The 19,432-nt window shown below is 43.0% G+C and overlaps 1 protein-coding gene across 2 annotated transcripts in view; it reads right to left on the minus strand.

Annotated features, from left to right (window-relative positions):
* Positions 1 to 13,940, minus strand: part of LOC119187305 (uncharacterized) — a 62,481-nt gene extending 48,541 nt beyond the window's left edge. Inside the window, exon 1 of one of the 2 annotated variants that reach the window (XM_075872455.1) lies at positions 13,712 to 13,940. In XM_075872455.1, coding sequence (XP_075728570.1) covers positions 13,712 to 13,853 — 142 coding nt within the window. In that variant the 5' untranslated portion in view covers positions 13,854 to 13,940. The remainder of the gene's footprint in view (positions 1 to 13,711) is intronic. The other variant, XM_075872456.1, reaches the window with a different exon arrangement.
* Between the last annotated feature and the right edge of the window lie 5,492 nt (positions 13,941 to 19,432).

Genomic DNA, 19,432 nt, shown 5'->3' on the forward strand with positions numbered 1-19,432 from the left:
GAATTCATACTGTGTGGTGCCTTGTCACACAACTGGCCTTCTGTGACGCCTAGTTGCTACTTCACTTTTCTACCACGTGATACTGCACATGTTGACACGGTTCCATTCTGTCATAACGCTTTTGCAGGAATTTTGTGCACTCAACTTTCTAGCTCCAGCCGGGCTCAGTTTTTTTCCCCTTATTATTGGCTTTTTTAACGCGCCACATGCATCAATGGCGGACACTGCCTACACCAATAGACGGAACTGCAACATCGTCACTACAGGTAATTGACATGCTAAAGTACTGAGATGGCATGGAGTGAACCCAGGGTGGAAGTTTGCTCCATCCACAATATTTTTTTCTTTTAATTTTTTTTTCATTTCGCTCCTTAGCGGTTTCGCGTATCAGCAGCGTCGACTTGGAACAACTCTTGCACCTTTATTGTGATCTATCTTTTTTGGCACCCTTGTTATGATCTATTTCACTCTAATACAGCCGGCCTATTACAGATTTGAACCCGTGACAATCGGTTCAGCATTCCAGCCCCATAAAGACGATGCGATCGTAACGTGTAGCCGGAGGTACGATGAATCTTTACGAAACATTGGTGTTCGCATAGGAGTAAATTGCCGCCAATCCTATAGAGGGCATACTATTAGCGAAAGTGGCCAGCGAATATCAACGTTTGTAATGAAATTCACTCTGGTTCTACTGTCAGTCGAAGAAAAATTTTTGTAAACTATGACGTTTACTTTCTGGCAAATCTGTTAGAAATACTTTGTAGGTTTGCGTTAAAAAAAATACGTATACGTTTTCTTTCGTAATTCATCCCCAATTTTGCAGGATTCTCTGTAACTCACTGACCGAAGATATGACTTCTTTGTAAATATTATCAGTTTTTAATACGTCAATGCTTCCAACAATAGGCCCGCAGTGATGCATTAGTATTTGTAGTTGTTTTCTTCTGAGCATAGCTCGTACCCGATAGAGGAGATTGGCCGAGTATGACGTGAATTTTCCCGGTACTTTTCGAATTACTTCATTCCTAGAAGCTCTAGTTACTTCATTATGCTTTGAAATCCTAATTGTGAACTTTAAAATATGTGGTGCACACACTATTTAGCAAGATAATTGTGTAGTCGCAGTGATGTCTTCCTGAATGGCGAACAAGACGTCCCTGTGGTTGCACCATAGTGTAGGGGCTCCAAAAGAAAACAAAAAACAGGGTCTGATAATTCCAGGCCCAGTTTATGAAGAGGGTGTGCTAGTATGCTTTTCCTGAAAAAATGGAAACGCCGACAAGATAACGAATATGAGTCATTGTCTTCTCTTTATTACAATAAATGCACATAGGGGTGTGGCGATGGCGTAGTGGTTAGAGCATCCGCCTCGCATGCAAGAGGTCCGTGGTTCAAATCCCGGTGCCGCGCAGTTCCCAACCGAAAAAAAAATCCGCGTGTTGATGAAACTGCATTAAGAGGCCTGGGGGGCGGCCTCACCGGTAACCACCGCCGGGAACGCACTCCCTCACCAGAGAAGGATTGGCCACCCTGGTGCAGTATCTGGCCACTACCTCCCACATGCATACGTCAAATAACTCACGGCCCTCAGTTCCCAGCAGCTGCGAAGCAACTGACCATGGCGGCGGTCAGATCTGCAACGCAGCAGAGGGTGCTAAGAATCTTTGGACTACAGGCTGCCTTTGGAACCTGAACTTGGCAACGTTTAACGCTAGAACCTTATCTAGTGAGGGAAGTCTAGCTGTACTATTCGAGGAGCTAGAGGGTGTTAAATGGGATATAATAGGGCTCAGTGAGGTTAGAAGGACAGATGAGGCCTATACTGTGCTACAGAATGGGCACGTCCTTTGCTATCGGGGCTTGGCAGACAGAAGAGACCTGGGAGTGGGGTTCCTAATTCACAGAAACATAGCTGGACACATAGAGGAATACTATAGCATTAATGAAAGGGTGGTAGGTATTGTAATTAAACTGAATAAAAGATACAAGATGAAGGTAGTACAGGCTTACGCGCCTACATCCAGCCATGATGACGCTTCAGTTGAATGCTTCTATGAAGACGTGGAATCGACAATGAGTAAAGTAAAAACACAGTATACTATAGTGATGGGCAACTTTAATGCAAAGGTAGGGAAGAAGCAGGCTGGAAACCAGGCAGTAGGAGATTATGGCATCGGCACTAGAAACGCCAGAGGAGAGCTACTAGTAGAATTCGCAGAACGCAATAATTTGCGGATTTTGAATACTTTCTACCGAAAACGAGAAAACCGCAAGTGGACATGGAGGAGCCCTAATGGCGAAAATAGGAACGAAATAGACTTTATAATGACTGCACACCCAGGAATCGTGCAGGATGTGGAAGTGGTTGGCAAGGTTACGATGCAGTGACCATAGAATGGTACGGTCTCGAATTCGCCTAAACTTGAAGAAGGAAAGAGCGACGTAAGGTTATTGATGAATTGTTTGGGAATAAGCTACGTGTGAATTGCTCTTCTGTCGCTCGTATTCACAGGCTTGGACGCAATAAAGATAACAGGCCGATAATTCTATATTTCCGAGACTACAGGGAAAAACAGGCTATCTGGAAAAACGTTTCAAAACTTAAGGGCTCCAAGATTAGTATTGAAAACGACTACTGTGCGGAAACGCGTCGGAAACGTAAATTGCTTTGGCAGTCAGCTAAGGTAGATAAAGATGCCGGTAAAAATGTATTTCTTGTTGAAGATAGGCTCCGTATTGGTACCGACCTTTTCAGTTGGAACGACTCTTCAAACTCCCGTCAATGGCTGTCAAAGGTTAAAAAGCACCCCGCTAAGGCATAGCAATTCCCAACGTTCCAGCTTCGCTTGATATCTTTTAATGCTAGAAGCCTAGCTAACAAAATCGATAAGCTTGAAAATCTTCTTCTTTTATATGACCCACATATTTGCGTCATTACCGAGACCTGGCTACATGGTCTGATAAGTGACAACGAAATTGTGCCGCCTGGATATCGAGTTTTTAGGCGGGATAGAGGCTCTCGTGGTGGGGGCGTGGCGGTTATTGTAAAAGATTCCGTTGACGCCTGTCTCGCCGATCAAATTGCTGATCATGAAAGCATATTTTTGAAAATATCGCTTGACCATGTTACCTTCTTTCTTTGTGCTCTTTACCGTACACCTAATGCAGATGATATGTTTTTGATGAAATTATATGATCGACTTCTAAGTTTATGCGGGAAACACGTCTTGCTAACAGGTGATTTTAATTTGCCATCTATTGTTTGGGATAATTTAAGCTATGGCTGCTCTCCTTCGGGTGACTCAATTCTTGACATCATGTTTTTGCTCAACCTCAAGCAAGCGGTGGATGTCTGTACCCGAGGCGGGTCGATTTTGGATTTACTCTTTCTAAGTGAAATATTTTCTGATGGCCATGTTGCAATCGAACCGGGCATTTCTGATCATAAACTGATTTTTTTTACTTGGAATAAGGCTTTACATCATGCTAAAAATACTCAGCCTGCCACACTTATAAAGGAATTTACTAGGGCGAATGATGTAGCTATAATTGACTACCTTGAAACGCATATCGGATCCTTGTTACACAATGTTGAGACCTCTTGGCAATTGCTTGTTAGAACCATACGTCATTGTGTTGAAAATTTTGTACCGTGTCGAAAAACTTATAAGCATCGTGCAAACTCTTGGATTAGCCGTGAAATAATCCACATGAAGCGTAAAATTAAAAGGCTTCGCAAGAAGCATGTGCCAATGACACCCCTGCTTAACGTACTGAAAGACAAACTAAAAACAAGCTTGGCACAAGCAAGAAACACTTTTTATAGTAATACGCTGACTGAATTTCTTCAGAATAGCCCTCAAAAATTTTGGAGGTATTTAAGCGAGTCTAAGACAGGGAGTAGTAAAATGAAGGTTAATGGTGTAATAATAACTAATGCTCCAACTATTGCTGAACACTTTAATACATACTTCCAGAGCGTTTTTTCTCAAACCGATGATTACGAACTTGAGAATTCATTCGTTGACTCAGACAATGACCTATTAGTGACGCAAGAAGGCGTTTTGCACATGCTATTACAACTTGATCCCAAAAAACCTCCGGGGCCTGACGGCATTCCTAATGCTTTTTTTAACCGCTACACTGAATACTTATCGGAATTCCTAACTGGACTTTTTAATCTTTCAATTGCTACGGGGGAAATACCGGCTGATTGGGGTATAGCACGTGTGAAACCAATTCATAAAAAAGGTTACCCCTTATCATTTGAGAATTACCGCCCTATTTCTATTACGAGCAGTTGTTGCAAGCTTCTTGAGCACGTTATTTCTAATTACGTGTATGAATTTCTCAGTGAACACAATGTTCTATCAAAGCATCAGCATGGCTTCAGAAGGGGATTATCTACTGTTACCCAGTTAGTTACAACTGTCCATGAGTTTGCACGTGTGCTTGATGTTTCTGGGCAAACTGATGTACTGTTTTTAGATCTTTGTAAAGCCTTCGATAAAGTGCCACACGGGAAATTGTTACACAAATTACAGCGTATTGGACTACCTACAAAAATTGTTCTGTGGATTCAGGCTTACCTTCAAGATAGACGTCAGTATGTAGTGATTGGTAATTCTTCATCGACTGTTCTTCGTGTGTCCTCTGGAGTCCCACAGGGAAGCGTGCTAGGGCCACTTTTGTTTTTAATTTATGTTAATGATTTAGCTTCTCTTATTCCTGAAAATGTGTCTGTGCGTTTGTTCGCGGATGATTGCGTCATTTTTAAGCAAATTTCCTCACCGTGTGATCATGTGGCTTTACAAGATGCACTTATCGCTATCGATAACTGGTGTCAGAACGGGGGCATGCAGTTAAACACTAACAAAACTGTGCTTCTGCGCATCACCAGGAAGCTACGTCCTAGTCAATTCCACTATACTCTAAGAGGCACTAACATAAATAATGTAGACAAATATAAGTACTTGGGCGTCACACTCTCAAGCAAATTAACTTGGTCGACCCACATAACTGACATTACCGCTTCTGCATTACGTAAGCTATGGTTTCTAAAAAGAAAACTAGCATCTGCACCCTCGCGTACTAAAATTCTAGCCTATAATGCCTGTGTTCGTTCTAAGCTTGAGTATGCTTCTATTATCTGGGATCCGCATACCAAGAAAGATATTATGAATCTGGAACGTATTAACAGAAAGGCTGTAAGGTTTATTTTTGACAAATATCGTAGGTTTGATTCCCCGACCACCTTAATGCAATTAAACGACATTTCTACTTTAGAAGCTCGGAGAAAGTTCAGTCGTCTTTCCTTTCTTTACAATTGTTTGTGTGGTATCGTAAAAATTGATCTCCCTCTACTGTGTTAAACCGCTCTCAGTACGACGTACTCGTCATGGTCATGAACATGCTCTAACCCCAATTTTTGCCCGATCAAATGCTTTTAAATATAGTTTTTTTCCTAGAACTGTCGATGACTGGAATTGTTTGCCGTGTGACATCTTTCATTCTAATAAGTTTCTTGGTGACCTTGAGCGTCACCTTCTTTCTTAACCTTTTGTTTCTTTTGCATTGTTGTCTGTTGTTTTCTACAATTACGTTTTGATGTATCCACTCCTGCTTGGGCCAGCACATTGGCCTGCAGTATTGTGAAATGAATGAAATGAAACTGATATGCAAGAAGCCAATCAATGAGCTAGCACTGAGAGGGAAAGTACAGGAATTCAGAGTGTCGCTGCAGAACAGGTACTCGGCTCTTAGTGAGGAAACCAACCTTAGCGTAGATACAATGAATGATAATCTGACGAGTATCATTACGGAGTGCAGTGGAAGTTGGAGGCAGGGTAGTTAGACAGGACACTGGCAAGCCTTCCCAGGAAACGAAGAACCTGATTAAGAAGCGTCACAGCATGAAAGCGTCAAGTACAACAGACAAAATAGAACTGGCAGAGCTTTCGAAGTTGATTAATAGACGTAAAGTATGCGATGTAAGAAGGTATAACATGAAGAGAATCGAACACGCTTTGAAAAGTGGAGGAAGCGTCAAAGCAGTGAAGAGAATACTTGGGATAGGCAAAAGTCGGATGTATGCACTAAGGGACAAAGAAGGCAAAATAACTACCAATATGGATAGGATAGTTAAAATAGCGGAGGAGTTTTACAGAGATCTGTACAGTAGCCGAGACAACCATGATGTGAATACTATAAGAACTAGCAGTAACCCAGATGACACCCCACCAGTAATGATAGAAGAAGTCAGAAAAGCTTTGGAGAGCATGCAAAGAGGCAAAGTTGCTGGTGAGGATCAGGTAACATCAGATCTGCTGAAAGATGGAGGACAGATTGTGTTAGAAAAACTAGCCACCCTGTTTACGAGGTGTCTCCTGACGGGAGGGGTACCAGAGTCTTGGAAGAATGCTAACATCATCTTAATACATAAGAAAGGAGATGACAAGGACTTGAAGAATTACAGGCCGATCAGCTTGCTCTCTGTAGTATACAAGCTATTTACAAAGGTAATTGCTAACAGAGTAAAGAAAACATTAGAATTCAATCAACCAAAGGAACAAGCAGGATTTCGAACAGGCTATAGTATACTCAACGATCGACCACATTCATACTATCAATCAGGTAATAGAGAAATGCTCAGAATATAACCAACCACTACACATAGCCTTCATAGAATACGAGAAGGCGTTTGATTCAGTAGAAATATCAGCCGACATGCAGACACTGCGGAATTAGGGCGTCGATGAAATATATATATAAATATTCTGGAAGAAATCTACAGGGGATGAACTGCTACCATAGTGCTTCATAAAGAAAGCAACAGAATACCAATCAAGAAGGGTGTAAGGCAGGGGGACACAATCTCCCCGATGCTATTTACCGCGTGCTTACAGGAGGTTTTCAGAAGCCTAGAATGGGAACAGTTAGAGATAAGAGTTAATGGAGAATACCTTAGTAACCTGCGCTTCGCCGATGACATTGCATTGCTGAGTAACTCAGGGGACGAATTGCAACTCATGATTACGGAGTTAGATAAGGAGAGCAGAAAGGTGGGTCTTAAAATTAATCTGCAGAAAACGAAAGTAATGTACAACAACCTCGGAAAGGAGCAGCGCTTCGAGATAGGTAATAGTGCACTTGAAGTTGTAAAAGACTGTCTACTTAGGGCAGGTAATAACCGCAGAGCCTAACCACGAGATTGAAGTAACTAGAAGAATAAGAATGGGGTGGAGCACATTCGGCAAGCACTCTCAAATTATTACAGGTAGATTGCCACTATCCCTCAAGAGGAAGGTATATAACAGCTGTATCTTGCCGGTACTTAGCTACGGAGCAGAAACCTGGAGACTTACAAAGAGGGTTCAGCTTAAATTGAGGACGACGCAGCGAGCAATGGAAAGAAAAATTGTAGGTGTAACCTTAAGAGACAAGAAGAGAGCAGAGTGGATTAGGGGACAAACGGGGGTTAAGGCTATCATAGTTGAAATAAAGAAGAGGAAATGGACATGGGCCGGGCATGTAGCGCGTAGACAGGATAACCGCTGGTCATTGAAGGGTAACTAACTGGATTCCCAGAGAAGGGAAGCGATTTAGGGGGAGACAGAAGGTTAGGTGGGCAGACGAGATTAAGAAGTTTGCGGGTATAAATTGGCAGCAGCAAGCGCAGGACCGGGTTAACTGGCGGAACATGGGAGAGGCCTTTGTCCTGCAGTTGACGTAGTCAGGCTGATGATGATGATGATGATGATGATGATGATGATGATGATGATGATGATGATGATGATGATGATGATGATGATGATGATGATGATGGTAAAAACAAATTGAGGGAGGCAACGCGGCAACAAAAATTCGTGATGGAAACTTTCATCGTCCTTGAATAAGACAGATCGCTGCGCCACGAAAATAATAAGGGGTTGTACTCCGGAGAAGTCGTCAGTGCAGGGTCTGATGAACGTTACCTGATTTTAAGCGTGTGTAACCGCACTACTGTAATGCGTACTGTATGTGGAAAAAAAGTAATAATAGGTGCCGAAAGCGACGTTATTGCGAAAGAATCAGCCATTTCATTTAACATCCAACCTTTGTTCTCCGGTGCCCAGATTAAAGAATTCTTCGGAGATGACAGGTAACCAGGGATTTACAAGAACGGGAGGGCAACTGAATAGGGACAGAGAAGAGCATGCAGATAATGACTCTGTTATGATTGCTAAGACTGAAATCAAAGTGAATTGAGAAATTTCTAACCTCCCAACCTTCCTATTTATTTCTCTTTCTCTCTCTCCGGGCCGCAGTTTTTCGCATACACATGAAAATTTCTTCGCATACACGGGGAAGTCGCGCAGCAAAGTCTGCGGAAAGTTTTTCCCTCTTCCAAAACTTCTGTTGTAGACGCCAAGGAAAACAATCGATAACAAACCAGCGCCCACTGTGTTGCGCCAAACAGCTGGGCCTACCGCACTTGTAGTGGACACAAGCTTAGTCATTGCATCGATGATACTCCACCACTCTCGTATCTTTACAAAACAGGGGGCCAAAAACATGAACAAGCTGCTTCTTTGCAGAATGTTTAGGACAGTGCAAAGGCGATGCACTTGTTTAATGTTACCGTTTTCAAAAGAAAACTTCCCATCAGGGTGACTATTGGGCAGACCAGAGAGGCACATGATTGAGCAGAAAAGGAACCAGAAGAGGCCAAGCCATTTGTTTCTAGCGCTAGTATCATAGCAAAACGAAATAGAAATGATATGAGTAACGAATAGAGTTTTTAATTAGAAATGTAATTACGGAAATAGCCCGGAAAATCCTGTTTTTCTTGCTCCTGCTTTGTCATCGAATGACAGGTAATTTTTCATATAAGTAAATAATCTGTATGTTTTGTCCTCCAGCGATTATCCTACATTGAAAAATTCTGTTATTGCCACAGTGGTTTGAGCATATTGTAGTCGATAAATCAGAAGGAACGTAAAACACCGAGGAGTTAATTTTTTAGGAGTTAAGCTGACTTTCATTAGCAGCTGCCATGAAAACATTTCAGTTTTACGTAATGGGTGGCTAGGTAAAAGTGGTATTGCAAATTTCCAAGGGAAAAGGGCAAAATGACAAAGATGATGGCAGGTTGGTACCACTGAGGTTTGTAGACAAGGAGGTCTTTCGAAACCTTCTCTGCCGAACACGAGATGACTGCCTAGAGGTCGGGTTCGAAACTGCGTTAGGCAACTCCTCAATGCTCCTCATTAGCGCAATATCCACGCATCTCCACGAAGTGATTCTTGACCATCAAACTTAGCGTATCATATCGGTGAGTAATCCTACGCTGCCAAAGCGTTGTCCCAATACTTTAAATTGATTGACATAAAGCGTATATAGATACATAAACGTTTTTGCCATCCACTCATCATAGGCAACTTGCGTATAATTTTAAAAATATCTGGTAGGGGGAGGAGGATATGCATCGAAAGTGAATCGCGTAATTGGTCCAGGAGTTTTTGACATATATATGCGGTTCTCTATCAGCAACAAACAAAACTTTCTTGGTCGAAGCCTTTCTTTTGCTTATAAAAACACCATACAAGTAGCTACCAGGAGCACACACTTGACTGAAACTGCATTATATTTATGGTTTGCGAACTGTAAAGATGATATATAGCCGGTATTTTGACACCTGGAGTGAGCGATCATTTACCAATTTTTGCATTTTTCACCTGGGAAGTAAGAGAACGGATGTCTGTCGCTCCTACGTGCTATCGGAAAAATAACCAAGTGGGCATTGAAGTTTTCTACAGAATTGTCGCGGAAACAAAACTGGAGTGGTGTTTTTATTGACATTGCCCCTTTGAGTGCTTATGACGTACTCATAACAAGGCTAACAGAGCTTTAAATCCTAGCCTTTCCAATTGTGACATATACGAAACTTGAGAAGGGAAGGAAACCATGGATTGATACAACGCTTATAAAAGGAAGGAAACCAAGAGAGAAGTTGTTCGCTCAATTCATAGAAACTAAAAGCTCCGAGTACTTAGTGAATTTTAAGCAGGTTTGAAATAAGCTAGCGTCTGATAATAAAGAGGCGCGAGTTCATTACTATAACAATACGTTCACCAAGATACTCACTGATGAAAAAACCACCCGGAACACTGTCGATGATGTTTCACAAAACAAAACTACCAAAACCATTTTTGCGCTTGAAATAGCACTTCTTATTCCGGCACTTTAATTGCCAAAACGTTCAATGTTCTTTTTTTTTTTTTTTTGAAGTAAGGGGCTCCCGATACATAAAGTTGTTCCGTTCAGCCTCACACATCTCGCGTTACAGCATAAATCTCGGAATCAGTTTTTTCAACTTACACGAATGAATTGGAAGTAGACTTACTGATAAAGAAGGCAAATAGCAATTCTGCAGTTGTCTTTGACGATTTAAACGCTGAACCACTACAAGTAGAATAAGAGCATACTAGCGCATCCTTTCCCCAGTCCGCAACCTCATCTTGAGCACTAAAACATTCCCGGACAAGCTAAAAGTGGTCAAAGTAACCGTTATTCATAAAGGCGGTGATAAAAATAAGGTGAATAAATATAGGCCCACTTTCGTTTTACCTATATTTTCGAGAATTATTGAACATTTTATATATACACGAATTGCGAATTTCAGTTGCTAAAAAAAGTTGGCATCAATATGGGTTTCAGAAGAACAAGTATGCTGAAAAAGCCTTATTATATATTAAGTATAAAATAATCGATAATTTTGCGCAAAACGTTTGACAAGCTAATATTTTTTTCATTTAAAAAAGAGTTTGATCTCATCGGCTACAAAATTCTTCTGCAAAAGCTTAATAAATGCACAATAAGAGGCTTATCTCTTAATTTATTAAGAAGTTACCTAACTAATCGGTTTCGATATAATGATATGATGCACTCCAATTCCCAAATGAGAAAGAAAATCACGCCGTCCCACAGGGTTCCCGGGACGTGTTACTTCTTTATCTATTCTACATAAATGATATTGTAAGCGTGCATTTAACACCAGATATTGTACTATAAAAAGATGACACTGACTTTTTTTTTTTCGATCAGGATATGTGCAGTCTTGAAAAACAAGCTAAGATTTGGCTCGGCAATTTGTCTCTATGGTTGCAAACAAATATAATTAAATAATAAGAAAACAAAATAAATCATTCGTAAACCTCGACATTGTTCTCTTCTTCTTAATACGCAGCTCACATTCAGAGGAGGTTTGATTGAGCGGGTTCAGGCTCAAAAGTTCCTGGGCGTAATTTTTCACAAAACGTTGAATTGGTCTAATCACACAGATGAAATTTGAAAGGAGGTATTACGGTCTAATGGTTTAATCAAAAAATAAGATGCTTACTACCCCTTTGGGTAACAAAGCAACTCTACTACACTTTTGTTTGCTCGCGCATACATTACTGCGTGTTAATCTGGGGCTCGAAAACAAGAACAAATAAAATTGATATTCAGGGACTACAAAAAAAGAATGGTGCGCATAATTGAAAACGTTCCGTGTCGAACGCCTTTTTCCTCACGTTTTCATAAGCATGTTATCCTAACATTTGAAAATATCTTTTAATGAAAGACACCGGCTGCATGTCAAATGAAATTACATGCCGATACATTTAACGATGCTTAACCTCAGCAAACAACAAACGTACAGCTTTAGACAGACCACCTATTACAGTAAGAGGATTTGGGCCACAAAAGCTAGTCTTAGTCCTTTCTTTTCAAATTCAAACAGCATGGCCATCAGCATATTCAATGAAAGTAGATCTTCAGCAATTTTCAAAAAAAAAATACCCACGATAATCTATTTAGGTTCCAAGCATGATACGTCTATTTTATTTCTATTTTCTGCATAAAAAGCTCATGTAGTTTCCCATGATACGCGTATCTCAATTCTTTCAAGCAACGCATATTCCTTCTCTCGTATTTGCAAAGTATTCGTTCTTTCACTGGTGTTCGTAACAGCATTTTTTTTTCAAGGGATTTTTTTTCTCTAGAGTGTTTCACGAGTGTTCATTTATTTCTTATTTCTGCTCTTTTTTTCTTTTCCGCTGTATATCTGCACATATTGTATTTCCACTGTGTTAAGTTTCTCTATTTAATATTGAGGTTGATAAACTGTTGTACTTCCACAGTGTAATGTGCTGTGCCTGTTCATTCACGTATTCATGATTTACATATATGTATACGTAATTACTCAGTGTTGTGCACTACTGTGGCCAGAGCGGAGGTTGGTGCTCTGTCAGGCATTCAGTTGCCTTTTCTTCACCCCTTGCCATTTAACTGCTTGATAAATGAATGTTGTATGTTTTCGATGATGAATAAACTCGCGGGTGAAGAATTCATTCCAAACTTTTATGCTTAAAAGAAAGGAAAACAAGGAGAAATTACCAAGGGTAGCTCGTTGGCCTTCTTGGCGCAACACGTTAATGAAATTAAGCGTGGCACTGAAATGATGAGAGAGAGACAGAATGAAACCCACCATCGCACCAGTGGCAAGATACCATTTAGTACGAGCATGTACTGAAATGATATCTTGCCACCGCTAAGGTGCCGGGTTTTTCAATTCACTTTCGAGGCACATCCTCCACATTCGACCCGGAGTTTCGCTTCCTCGTCATGATTCACTTGGTCGAAATGCGTAGATTTTTTTTTCAACTTTGACATGTGAAGGCGACAAGATTATGTCACATCCAAGAGGTTTTCTTGTGTTTGCTTGAAGCAGCGCAAAAAGGCACAGACACAGAAGGCACAAAAACAGAGGAACATCACTGACTCACAAGCAAAATTTAATCATACCGGATACTAGCATCTGGTTAACCTCCCTGTCTTCCTTTTTTCTCGTTTCTCTCTCTCTCTACTCGAAAAAGAAATCAAAGAAAACAAAGTGAGACACAGCAGACGTGCACTAAATTAGAAAGAATAATTCAGTCAGCAGTGCAACAGTCACCTCATACTTAATTCCTCTGTCCTCGTGAACGCTCACCCTTATTATGATAAACGCTAAGCGCGCCACTGAATTGACGAGGACAAGACAGGGAGAACACGCACATGCTGTCGTGCGCATTTTGTCTGTGCCGTGCTCCGAATTTGAGGCCACTTACAGAAAAGAACATCCTGGAACCTTGGCTGACCATCTTGCATACGCGCAAGGCCACGAAAGTTCTCTTGTGCTTCCTAAGAACCACCGAACTTCACAAGTGCTTGGGAATGAACCGCACGAGACCGTGCCTTGTATATAGCTTAGAACGGTCTATTTATTCGTTTCTTCTTTATTCTTTTTATTCTTCTTTCTCTGTTGTTTTATTCATCCTCCTTTCCCCAACCCCATGTGAAGGGTAGTCAACCGAGCCAAAGCTTGGTTAACTTCCCTGTCTTTCCCTGCCATTCCCTCTCTCCCTCTCTCGTCATTTCTGTGCCACGCTTAACTTCACCAAAGTGTTGCGCCAACAACGTCAACAAACTACCATTGCTAAAATTTAACCCTGTTTCCCTTTCTTTGACTGCCTAAGCATTTCGAATAAGTTCTTCACTCGAGTGTCAGCGCTAGCCCAGAGCGTTCGTGCCTTCCTCGCCTACATGGCTTTTTGCGGGGCTTCCGCGATGCGATTGTACGAGATGGTTCAACTTTCTATCCCGTTCTTTTTTCGAGTTACATTAATCAACGTGTCCGTCTCACCTGCGGGACGAGGCGTCTTCGTAGACGGCGTCGAAGAGACTCCCAATGCTTGGTCCGATCTCGTCACGTTAGCTTGGACGGAGACCGCGAGAAGGGTCGACCAGACGAAGGCGAACCCCCAGATTTCCGGGGAGAGGTGCATCTTCGGCTATCATTCGAGCGCTTCCCGCACAACACACGCAAACGCGCGACACTGACGGCCGGTCGATGGGCTCGAGTGGTCTGTTGCCGGCCCCCTCGTTATCCGCGGCGCGGTAAGTGCTACACGAGATAGCGCGGCCAGAACAATGCCCGGCAATCTCGAATACAAAAGGCGCCTTGCAAGCTGTCATGTACACTATACCGTTTTCGTTCAAAATACGACTTCAGTGCTGGATAAGCTAGTGAATGTGCTGCCCTGTGTAAGCGAGCGATCTACATATAGCTGAATGTACGGTATGCTCTTGTCATAGTGTGACTCATTCTAATGACTGGCCGCTAGATAGTCGAGGGCCACCAGGAATCTCCTTGGGAGGAGTTGAACACAGTCAAGGGACGAAAACTTGCTGATACCGACGAAGACGTATAGAGGCTCACTTTCGACAAAATAGGTGGATTACAAAATGTGCAGCGGGATCTTTTCGTCGAGGGGAAGATTTAATCGCTTTTGGAAGTTGCCAGCGTCCCAGTGTGAGCGGTCGCATGTGACTTTGGCTACTGCACATGTTTTTTGTTTTTTTTTTTTTGGGGGGGGGGGGGGGGGGGGGCTAGCTGATGACTCCAAACGCCCCGAATACTTGACTGGACCTATGTGAGTGTTCTCGACACTTCTTGAGAGACCTTTTTCAATACTGAGACATTTTTTTACGCAAGCCGTAGCCCTTTTAGGGCTGTCGGCTGGCAGTATTGCTGCTAGGCCTACCTCTGTCTAGCATGAGAGCTGAAACAGTCCGCGACGCAGCCGCCGTCGATCGGCGCGCGTTTGTGGCGTTCGATCCACGACAGCCTCTCAAGACAACGCCAGCATCCTTCGTCACGAGCAAACAATGCAGTGGCTCAGGGGCGACAATCCAGAGCTGCACCTATTCCCCAACCGCTGCCGCGCAGCGATTATAAAGTCATGTTAAGAGTCCGTGGTGGATTTAACTGTGCTGTGATCCATTCATGCGTTCACAGACAAATCATCCTCAAGGCTTCGGGGCTCCCAATCTCTCACCGCACTAGTTCCAACCAAATACGTGTCAACACTGTCAACCATACCGTTCTGATTATCACACCATGCAGACCTGGGTCGCGATGATCTCTACTACGTCATACGGCTCTAGAGTTTTCAATTCAATTCAGTATTATTTACCACAAAACAATCTGGAGGCACACCCGGGCAAAAAGCTGTCGCAGCAGCTTGAAGAAGGCCCACGGTCCCTTACATGGCACTGGCCCATATGTGACACATGTCAACAAGTGTTTTTACATGGCATTCACATCGAAACCAGTATACATACATATCAGCGTACATCACACGTACACATAACATGTAACAACGACACTTCGTACAAGAATGAAGGGTAATGCATTATTATAAAGATAAAAAGTGGTCACGCAGATGTTTTCTTATTCAATGCGGTTGTGTGTTTGTTCCTGTTGAGTATGGTTGGAATATTATTAGCTAGTGATTGCAGACTGTAGTTGTTCCTGTATCAAGGCACCTTCTATACTTCAGGGTTGCGTGTGTGTTTCGTGTTGTTGTGCGGTTCTAACTTAGCAAGTGACGTGAACTAATTTTTAACATTTTGAGATGAGAAATACATTTTTTGTTATATTCTACATTCATACAGCCTGTCGACGCGGTGTAATTTGTGTTTGAGCAATAGCCTGAAAGTCGATCAACATTTCAAATATAACGGACAATTTTCTTTTGAATCGTTACAAGTTTTCCTATGTTGCACTTTGAAGTTCTTACCCAGACAAAGTAACAGTAGTGAACATGACAGGAATAGACCGTAATAAATTTGCAGCTTTGCCCCCACAGGCAAGAATGCGTGGCAGTGCGCCATAGCACCGGTAACCACAGATAGCTTACCGCATGGATGATTGATGTGGGTGTCCCAACATAAACCAGAAAAAAATATACTCCAAGAATTTTCAATTCTTCAATGGCACCCCTCATAAAATCGCCATTCATGTTGCCGATCCTGTTGATACATGCAGAAGAACTGTTCTCCAGCCTTCCCGCTACTCGGAAGACGAAATCACCTCGACCCTCCGCCGATGCAACCTAAACCTGACTATAAGGTGCACGATGTCTGGGCAGCACTGAAAGCACCCCAGTCATATTCCAAGGCAAAAATCATTCCTTACTACGTCCATTACGAAGGCTGTGCATTTCGATGCCGTCCTTTCAGGCAAAAGGTCGCAACTTGCACACGATGCTGTCAGATTATTGATCGCCAAGACGTCTTCACCAACACCAGCGACCCACTTTGTCCCAAGTGTGGACTGAAAGGTGCACCCATGGACAACGAGTGTGACCATGTTTCTGTTGTGCGCAATAGAAACCATATAAAGGTTCATCGCTGTGTAAACAAAAATTTGAGCCACGCCCTACATGGTCTATGGACAAGCAAGGCCCACCCATCAGCCGATATTTTAGTCGCGACCAAACTCACGTATCAAGCCAGTGGAAAGGTCGAAGCAAAAGCAAAGATCACGGGTGACGCTCCAGTGCCACCACAAGCCAAGATCGCGGTCGTCGCGCTGATTCAACGACGCAAGACGACGCCTGGCCTGCCCTACCACCAAACTCCGCTCTCGCCAACTCTTCAGCCAATTCACACCAGGTAGGCTGGGCTAAGTCAGCCTCTTTTATCTGCTCCTAAAAGTATACCAGCAACAACGAATCCCCCCTCCTTAAAGAAAATTCAACCCTAAAAGCTGAAATTCAGAGGCTTAAATTACAAGTCGAATCTTTTCACCTATCCGCTACTACCACTAGAATTGATTCTCGTTCTCCCTCCGCATCAACTACCCTCGCCCCTCTCTCTCATTCCGCCTCTTCCATGTGTTGTTCATCAGCCCCACGTGAACCTCCTGCACATTTGCCCATGGACACTGGCCCCTGTGCTCAACGTGAACCACCTCGCCCTCCCCCCTGCAAACGTAAAACTACGAACACTCCATGGTCAGAAGGGTCCTTGGAGGTGACAGTTTTAAATTATAATGACAAAATAACCGCATAAAAACTGCATTTTGCAATATACTGACCGCAGTTGAAAAACTCAGCGCAGATTACGCAGCCAAACAAGAAACATTCGACAAATTTACGGACCTTCTGCAAGCTCATATCCAACAAACTACAAGCTGGATAGCTGGAGTTAATACTAATAATCTTAGCATAGCATAACTTTCTACTTCAGCACCAGCTTCGCTTAACAATGGCCAATAACCCGACTCACTCAAAGCTTGAAGTTTGGCAATGGAAATATATGGGGTTTTAAAAAAGAAAGCGCATCTCTAACAGTTCATTGCCTCCTGTTCTAATCTACCTCTCAGTCATTGCCCTTCAAGAAACTCACGGGCCAGTCAGCTTCCCAGGCTATATTGTCCACCAAACAAAAAAGCTGTCCCAGCCCGATACAGCAGTTCTTACTCGAAAACACCTCACAGCGAATCACTCCCACTTTGACAGCGTCAATTTGGAGCATGATTTTTTGGAGATTATTCCTCGCAAGATTGACACATCTGCTCTCACATGGCTCCGCATGGATGTGGACAATAAAGTATTAACACGATAGCGTTAGAGCTCATGTCGCAGAAATTCCACCGTTGGCATAGGCACCGTTAGGTGTGAGCTAAAATTGAGAACGAACCAAATAAAATGAAGAACAAAAGTTTTGATCTCATTGAGAATCAAACCCGGGTCGTTCTTAAGCAGGTCTTCCACCACAAAGCCACGATGATACTAGCAGCTGCCTCGAAAAAAAAACCACCACATTATAGCCATGTTGTGGAAGGAGTCTCCTAACGCAATTCGTTCGAGAGGTGTCACGACGAAAACGAGCCCATTTACAATTTCTTGGCGCATTCGGGAGTCAATCAAACTACGTTGGACAAAAATGGCAGCATATCCACAGAGTGAATGATGGATAGTGGGTCGAAGCATCCTTCCGTCCACTCGTTCTTGCTTCCGTCCATTCATGCGTGCGTCTGTGTGGCCGCCCGTGCGTCCATCCGCCCGTCTGTGCGTGCGTCTGTTCGTGCGTCCGCACGTTCATCTGTGCGTCCGTCCCTGCTTTCGTCCACGCATCCGCTCTGACGACCGTCCATGCGTCAATCCGTCCGTGCAGTCATCCGTGCGTCCGTCCATGCATCTGTCTGTGTGTCCAAACGTCCACCTATTCAACACTCCAAGTACCACCATCTCGCATCTTTCCATTATATATTCCTCATATAGAAGCACCGCCATCCAGCGGACCTTCCAAGGACTGAACGAGAGGACGCACATGCACACTTTCTTATGGCTTGCGCTTCGTGTCTACTTCCCACCTTTAACCACCTCGAGTTCATGGTATATACTAGTTCACTGTATTCATGACACTGCGGCCCAACGCTCGCTAAACCTTTCTAAGACCTAGGAGGTTACGCCCAGTGAGCATAACGTAGCAACCCTTTCTTGTCTTCTGTGCGTTGTTGAACAATAAAAAATTCGCAGCGTGCGAGTTAACTGAAAGCCGAATTCTCCTGTCTCTCATTCCCCCTTAGCAGCCATTGGCATGTACATTGAGCACTAACTTTTATTGTTCAACAACGCACAGAAGAAATCTCTCACCGGCACCACCTTGGAGGTCAAAATGTTATACTTGTTACACACTACTACAATAGCTACGAGGGAGGAACGGGTGCCGCTATAAGAAGCTTCGCCCATGAGAGGCAAGGATAGCGCAGCCATTGCCGGTAAAAAACACACAAAAACTCTCATACAGCTCAAAAAATGGACAACTATGTCCATCTAGCGGAAAACGTACCATGCCTTTCCAGAGGCATTGATAAAGCAAACAGCAAACGATAGATACCGTGCTGCCATCTGTGAGGCATTGTGAAACTCTTTATGGCCTTCGAGAGGGCAAGCGCACGGCGTATATCTTGGAGGCCACGTGACTCTTGCTTTAGATCAAAAAACCTATATTTACCATTCGCGTGCGCGCGTGCGCGTGTGCGTGTGAGAGTGTTTGTGAAAAACGACAAAGACATTGTGAAAAACGTGTCTCGACTACAGCAGAGCGCCGTTCTAGTAGAGGGAAGTGGCCAAACTGCACATTCACTAGATTCCTATAGATTCTTCGTGCCTATGCGCACGTGCATTTTTAATATAATAATAATAATATTGGTAATATATTGTATTAACAACATAATTACTCCGCACGGCCAGCAGGTAGACGGTCATGACTTCGCACTTCGTCATTGGGAGGTTTCCTGTACGCCTTACTGGCTGTAGACCGGGGCCAGGTAACTGTGTTCGTGCGGGTTTTTTTTTTTCAACATTTTTCAACAGCGTTTCGTGAATATGGCTCTACTGCGTCTTTTCAACGATGGTTCCTTTTAACAATGGCCGTATCTGCTCGCCACTTTCACCACAGCTAGAAATGGCGCACATTTGGATAACGTACTTCTTTGGGTGTAAATCAATTTAAGTGCGCCAGACTTTTCGTGTTTACTACAGCAACTTTTGAGCTGTCTTGTAGTTAA

The sequence above is a fragment of the Rhipicephalus microplus genome, chromosome 8, assembly GCF_043290135.1.
Source record: "Rhipicephalus microplus isolate Deutch F79 chromosome 8, USDA_Rmic, whole genome shotgun sequence".
In the NCBI taxonomy this organism is placed as follows: Eukaryota; Metazoa; Arthropoda; class Arachnida; order Ixodida; family Ixodidae; genus Rhipicephalus; species Rhipicephalus microplus.